Source organism: Bison bison, unplaced genomic scaffold (genome assembly GCF_000754665.1).
Source record: "Bison bison bison isolate TAMUID 2011002044 unplaced genomic scaffold, Bison_UMD1.0 scf7180017864297, whole genome shotgun sequence".
Taxonomy (NCBI): Eukaryota; Metazoa; Chordata; class Mammalia; order Artiodactyla; family Bovidae; genus Bison; species Bison bison.
The window spans coordinates 2,875,554-2,883,020 of NW_011494869.1; the positions used below are offsets into that span (position 1 = coordinate 2,875,554).

General features: G+C 44.6%; 1 protein-coding gene across 5 annotated transcripts in view; it reads right to left on the reverse strand.

Moving 5' to 3' along the window:
• The window catches only part of PKD1L3 (polycystic kidney disease 1-like 3), a 59,984-nt gene that overhangs the window by 32,008 nt on the left and 20,509 nt on the right, over positions 1 to 7,467 (reverse strand). For all 5 annotated transcript variants that reach the window (XM_010850928.1, XM_010850927.1, XM_010850929.1 and 2 more), the window contains exons 11-14: positions 7,263 to 7,462; positions 6,349 to 6,529; positions 4,753 to 4,945; positions 4,421 to 4,655 (exon numbers count right to left, since the gene is read on the reverse strand). In XM_010850928.1, coding sequence (XP_010849230.1) covers positions 4,421 to 4,655; positions 4,753 to 4,945; positions 6,349 to 6,529; positions 7,263 to 7,462 — 809 coding nt within the window. The remainder of the gene's footprint in view (positions 1 to 4,420; positions 4,656 to 4,752; positions 4,946 to 6,348; positions 6,530 to 7,262; positions 7,463 to 7,467) is intronic.

Consider the following 7,467-nt stretch of genomic DNA (forward strand, 5'->3'; position numbering starts at 1 on the left):
AACATACATAAAAATTGGAAGATACAAAAGCTAACATTTCACCGTATTTACTTTTTTGAACCATTTGAAAATAACAGACATCATGACATTTCATATCTAATTAAAGGTAGTTCTCACTTTGCATGGCAGTGTGGGATCACATAAATGATCTTGCAAGCTGAAACTGTGCAAGGTGATCTTAATCATCAGTGGAGAAAAGTATGATTGTTCTGTGACATCTAAAAATTCAGGAGACTTCCCTAGTGGTTCAGTTGTTTCAACTCCATGCACTTGAAGCAGAGGGCCTGGGTTGGATCCCTGTCAGGGAACTAGATCCTGCATGCTGCAACTAACAGCGGGTACAGCCAACTAAATTAAGAAACAAAAAATAAAGACAATCTTCTACCTTAGGGGGAAAAAAAAGACTCATGTCAAACCATTAAAATCTCTTATTGTGGTCTATAAAGATACAAGGAAAAATTTAAAAGCAGTAGAATTAGTATGTAATTTAAAACATCAGAAACATTAAGAATTAAAGTTATTTCTTCAAAAGAAAAATTTATCAAGACTAATTTGAACAATGCTGTCCTTCCTTTTCTTGTATAAGTTAGAATTTGGGGACAGCATCTTTTCTATCTGTTTGGTGAACTGTCATACTGTTTTAAGTTTGCACTGGCTTCCAGCCTCTTATCCTTTCTGCTTTCAATGCTGTGAAATATCTCCTGCTGCTGCTAAGTCGCTTCAGTCGTGTCCGACTCTGTGCGACCCCAGAGACGGCAGCCCACCAGGCTCCCCCGTCCCTGGGATTCTCCAGGCAAGAACACTGGAGTGGGGTGCCATTTCCTTTTCCAATGCGTGAAAGTGAAAAGTGAAAGTGAAGTCGCTCAGTCGTGTCTGACTCTTAGCGACCCCGTAGAGTTCATTTAATATTAGTTTTTTTTTTTTTTGCTGGTGTTAATTCCTCCAGGATGTCATCATCCTTTTCCTCATAACCAATTTCTTCATTTAAGTTGGTAAGTTTGACCTCACTAAATTCATCTGGCCACTGTGTATAGTCCCCTGAACACAGGCAATCTTCCTACGGCCAGCTGCTTCTCGGATTAACTCCATTCACATTCTATTCAAATTTCACTTTGCATTATCATGTTGTTAATTTGCTGCATTTTGGTCTTTTTTGGCCAAATTCCTCTTTCCGTTATCCATTTTATGGTCAAATGTCACAGTTTATGACTGAGAGACAAGAAAGTAACACAACTACACAATCTGCTGTCTATACATAAAGGGGATGACCAGCGAGCAGTCAGCCAGGCTCTGAGATGTGACAGGACTGGTCATGCATCATGACAGACACCTAAAAATACATGTTGTACACAGTGAATTATGGGCTGAAGGTCTAGTAGCGGCTGGTGTTTTATGTGATCACTCATGGTTGATATACCACACTGAGATTTGAACTGTCTTGCTGGCAACTGGTGTTATCTAGCTGAACCATGGTAACTGAAATTCATGCACCAACTACAACAGTTCAAGGCAAGGGCTGCCTGTTTTTAAGCATGTGCCTCCTAAAAACTGGAGCTTCCCAGGTAGTGCTAGTGGTAAAGAATCTGCCAGCTGATTCAGGAGATGCAGGTTCGATCCCTGGGTCGGGAAAATCCCCTGGAGAAGGAAATGGCAACCCACTCCAGTATTCTTGCCTGGAAAATCTCATGGGGTTTTTCTGACAGGCTACAGTCCATGGGGTCACACAGGGTCGGACGTGACTGAGCACACATGTGCAAGGTTCAAGGCCTCCTAATAATCAGGCCATTTTCATACCATTATTACACTTAAGGAAATGACCAATAACTTCCTAGGATACTGTCTAATCCATATTAAAAATGGCTCATTTATTTCAAGGACCTAGAACAGCCCTCCCTCATGAACTTTCTCTTGTAATAGTGACTTTTCAGAGAAACTAGGGTTGCATCCACAGTGATACCCCCCGAAGTGTGATCCACGGGTGAGCAGCCATCACCTGGCAACTAGCTGATTTCAGAACCTTGGGCCCCACTCCAGAACTCCTGTCCTCCATTTCGGTGTGTATCTTTTTAAATTAGTTATGCCCGGAAATAGTTAAGGCCTTTCAACAAATTCAGTATTTGTTTGCAACAACGGAATTTTTTAGACTGTTTAATTACTACCACTCCTCTTAACTGGATCTACTGTCTATTTTCGTTTATGTTTTGCATTATTTTAAGTTTGATCATCCTGGTCCATTAATTTGATTCTCAATAATGACATCTTCAATTCAAATTCTGAATCCTTAAAATCTGCAAATCGCCTTTTTCATTTCCTCAAAGTCTTTCTCTGTGTGTCTGCTATAATGGACTCTCCTGAAGAGCTCCTGTTATTTTTTCCGTCTGTCTCTTCCTGCAGTTTACCCACTCTTGTATTCCTTGTACTCTGTCCATCTTTTACGATCAGTGCTTCTCAAACGGGGCTCTTCTTTGGAATCACCTGGGAAGTTTATGACATTCTGGGCCTTGGATCCCATCTCCAGGGATTATGATTTGACTGGTCTGGAGAGAGGCCTGGCACCAAATGCTTTAAAAGCTCCCCAGGTCTGCTTGTGGGTTCTTAAAGCATAAGTAATCCTGTCACCAAAATTTAGAATGTTGGAGACTATAGGACAACTTGGTTTCTTCAACACACATACACTGTAAGAAAAGTAGCAAGAACAGAAAACGAGGGAAAGAGATAAAGGGACAAAGAACTTATAGATTACTTATTTTTTAAAGTCTCTTAAAAAAACTTGTTTATTATTTATTTATTTGGCTACACTGGGTGGGATCTAGTTCCCTGACCAGGGATGGAACCTGGGCCCCTTGCACTGGAAGCACAGAGTCTTACCCACTGGACCACCAGGGAAGTTCCTAGATTAAGTATAAAAATGCATGAGACAGGACTTCCCCGATGGTCCAGTGGTTAAGAATCTGCCTGCCAGTGCAAGGGATATGAGTTTGATCCCTGGTCTAGGAAGATCCCACATGCCACCAGAGCAACTAGGCAGCTGTGCCCCGAGTACTGAGCCCACAGACTCAAAGAAGGGCCCGCATGCAGCAACACAGACTGGTGCAGTTAAACATCAAAATAAATAAATTAAAAACATGTGACAAAGCAACTCACTGCAACACACAGACCTTATTTAGATCTTGATTTGAACAAAAAAACTATAAACACTTAGGAGACAACTGGGAAAATGTGAACACTGATTGGATTTTTAAAAACTGTAGTAAAATACACATAACAAAAAACTTACCATTTTAAGTTTAAAATATACCTTAACCATTTTAAGGTGACCAGTTCAGCAGTGTTACATACATTCATACTGTTGTGTAGATATCAGGAAATTGTTATTTAGGTGTGATAATGGCTTATATTTATGTTTTAAAAAGAAGAGTGTTTGTCTGGCTGAAATCTTTATGGATAAAATGATATGAAGTCTGGTATTTTTTCCCAAGATAGATGAAACAAGACTGGCCATGAATTGTGGGGTAACTGTTGAATCTGGGTAACAGGAATTTAGGATTCATTATACTACTTCCTCGGAGAAGGCAATGGCACCCCACTCCAGTACTCTTGCCTGGAAAATCCCATGGATGGAAGAGCCTGGTAGGCTGCAGTCCATGGGGTCGCTAAGAGTCGGACACGCCTGGGCAACTTCACTTTCACTTTTCACTTTCATGCATTGGAGAAGGAAATGGCAACCCACTCCAGTGTTCTTGCCTGGAGAATCCCAGAGACGGGGGGAGCCTGGTGGGCTGCTGTCTATGGGATCACACACAGTTGGACATGACTGAAGCGACTTAGCAGCAGCAGCAGCAGCAGCATACTACTTCCTACACTTTTGTGTGTGACATTTTCCTTAAAGTTTAAGGAAAAGGAAGATTTTTTAAAAAGTAAGTTTTCTTACTTAGTAGTTTATTATTGATTTTTTGTTTGCATGTGTGTTAAGTCCCCTCAGTCGTGTCCAACTCTTTGTGACCCTATGGACTCTAGCCCGCCAGGCTCTTCTGTCTATGGAATTCTCCAGGAAAGAATACTGGAGTCGGGTTCCATGCCTTCTTCCAGTGGATCTTCTGGACCCAGGTACTGAACCTGGGTCTCCTGAACTGGCAGGTGGGTTCTTTACCACTAGTGCCACCTGGGATGCCCTATTATTGATTTTTTAACTTGTCTCTCTTAACTCCCCCATCCTTTTCTGCTAAACTTCTACCAGTCTTACCAGTTCTTCGTTTTTTCCATGACGACTACACCCACACCCCTAACAAATTTTACCCTGTCAATTTGTTTTTTGTTCTCGTCAAGCTGTCAGAACCATGAGGCACCTTGGACTGACTCACAGACCTTGGTTCCCCAGCTTCCGCCTCCTCCCATGCTGGTGTGACAGTTCCTCACGTACCTTTGCTGGCTGGCTGATGAAGGTGTTCTGAAGCAATGACAGTATCATCGAAATAACCCAGCTGGTGGCTTGGTCTTTGTTCAGTTCCAGGCTATAAAGTGCTGTAAAGAAGGCTGAGGCCAGGCTAGTGACACCCAGAAGGAGCCAGCAGAAGTATGTCAACCATCTGTGCCAGCCTTTAGAGACACGCTGCTTCCCTTCTTCTGGGCTCAGGATGGGGAAACTGGTTGCCTCCCTTAGGAACAGAAGTTGAAGGAATAACCAACCTCGTCAACAGCTGACAGAGAGGTTTAGGAAGACTACATGTGGTAAAGCCCAGTGGGATGTGTTACCTGGATAGCCCTTGCTCTGTGGGAAGAACATGGGTTTCCAAGAGTTCCTGGAGTTTTTGCAGTTGGTGGACTGCATCAAGGAAGTCACTGGGGTGATCGGCCTGGGTGGGACCTGGTGTCTGTAAGTGAGATTGGAGCCTCTGCAGAACTCTGAGCAGGTAACTGCAGAAATGACGGTGGTTTTCAGCAACCACTGAAAATACAGCCCAGGTTGACATGTGAACAAGTGGAAGATTTCAAGAAACAGAAATTCTTGGTAGAAATGAGCAATCTGTTAACTGATGAAAGTGAAAGTCCCTCAGTTGTGTAGGACTCTTTGCGACTCCATGAACTACACAGACCATGGAATTCTCCAGGCCATAATGCCTGAGTGGGTAGCCTTTCCCTTCTCCAGGGGATCTTCCCAACCCAAGGATTGAACCCAAGTCTCCCACATTGCCAGCGGATTTTTTACCAGCTGAGCCACAAGGGAAGCCCAAGAATACTGGAGTGGGTAGCCTATCCCTTCTCCAGCAGATCTTCCCAACCTAGGAGTTGAATCAGGGTCTCCTGCATTGCAGGCGGATTCTTTACCAACTAAGCTATCAGGGAAGCCCCTGTTAACTGATGATGAGGTTAAATTTCCTAGTCGATGAAGACTGAAGAATACAGAACTGTATTCTCTGAGCATGCTGGTATATTTGCAACAATTTGTAAAATCCTATATTACTTTGATAGAGGATCAAAGTAATTTTTAAAGCTAATTGAGTTTTTTCACCAGAACTTCAGTACATGTGAACCCCACTCCAGCACTCTTGCCTGGAAAACCCCATGGACGGAGGAGCCTGGTGGGCCGCAGTCCTCGGGGTCGCTGAGTTGGACATGACTGAGCGACTTCACTTTCACTTTTCACTTTCATGCACTGGAGAAGGAAATGGCAACCCACTCCAGTGTTCTTGCCTGGAGAATCCCAGGGACGGGGGAGCCTGCTGGGCTGCCGTCTATGGGGTCACACAGAGTTGGACACGACTGAAGTGACTTAGCAGAATGTGAGTGTGAAGTCTCTCAGTCGTGTTGGACTCTTTGTGACCCCATGGATTATAGCCTACCAGGCTCCTCCATCCAGGGGATTTTCCAGGCAAGAGTACTGGAGTGGGTTGCCATTTCCTTCTCCAGGGGATCTTCCCGACACAGGAATGGAACCCAGGTCTCCCACATTGTAGGCAGATGCTTTACCGTCTGAGCCACCAGGGAAGTAGAGTGCTTAGAAGGCCCAAACTAAATTCAAGAATTCATAAATCACACAATCTCATCATTCCATAGAAGAAAGAGAATGACACGCTTTCACAGCCTCTGACGAAGCAGATGAAGTATGGGGGGGTCTGAGACAGAGGACATTTTTGGTGGGTTTTTCTTTTAACCTTTACTTTTTAAGACCAGATATGCTGTCTCAGAAGCTCTGAGAGGTAGCAGAGCTGTCTGCCCTCTGCTGGGAGTTTAAGGAAATGAAAAAACAGCAGAAGCTGGCATCATGCCTGTTGATTATGCTGAGAGCGTGTCAGGTGTGTGGGGTGGGGGCAGATAAAAGATCAGATCCTGAAACTTACTGAACTTTACCATTTGCCCAGTAGTGTCCTGCCTGCTGGGGACAGCCTGGATGCTCTAAGTAAGAACAGATGAGGCTAGACAAAAGCTTCAGCAGCTCGTTTATGCTATCAGAACGCCATGAAGATGGTTCGCACTCTGAGAGTAGGTACGTATTTCTCCTGAGCAGGAATCCCACAGTTTCCTTTAATTCCTGAAAGTGGAACCAAGAAGAGAAAAGTCAGTTTTACATTAAACTCAGGCCTGGGAGCAATTAGAGACAGTCACGAGGCGGTTTATCTTCTCGGAGGGGCATACGCTCAGTGTGTGTGCACGCTAAGTCGCTTCAGTTGTGTCTGACTCTTTGCGACCCCATGGACTACGTAGCCCTCCAGGCTCCTCTGTCCATGAGATTCTCCAGCCAAGAATACAGAGTGGGTTGCCATTTCCCTTTCCAGGGGGTCTTCCCGACCCGGGATGGAATGTGTGTCCCCTAACGTCTCCTGCGTTGGCACGTGGGTTCTTTACCACTAGTGCCACCTGGGAAGCCCTATGCTCAGTGTAAATGACCTCAATTTTTCACTTTCTCTCTCCTTTTTCACAAAGAAGTCACCTCACAGTAGCTTCAGAACTAGTTTTATTTAGGAAAGAATCTAGGATGAAAGAAGAAGAGTTTGAACAAACATCAAAAAACTAAGACACCTCCAGAGCAGGGCATTCTGCACTCACATCAGTGCTGAGAACACTCCAGAATCAAGAGAAAGAACTAGAGGCAGGATGACGACGGCTCAGGGCACAGGGATTAGAGTACAGCTCTAATTAGAGCACAGCTCTACAGTTAATAGAGCTCCGGAGCCTTGCCGGAGAGCCTCGTGTTCACTGGCCTTCTCCACCACGTCAGGGAGGGCAGCATGACATTTACCTTTAAACTCTGATACCACGCTCACCTCAACCACCTCCGTGAGAGAGAGAGGCTCTGAAGAAGCATCCGAGGGGCAGGAGGCCTGGATGGGAGGAAAGACAGGCAGAGGCTCCTGTGGTTGGATCAACGGGAAAAGCCGCCCAATCACAAGACTGATGGGGAAAAAGATGACTGCAGTTTGGATGCTGACGAGCAGTTCAGACCAGGTCACAGCAAACGGGCCCACTGAA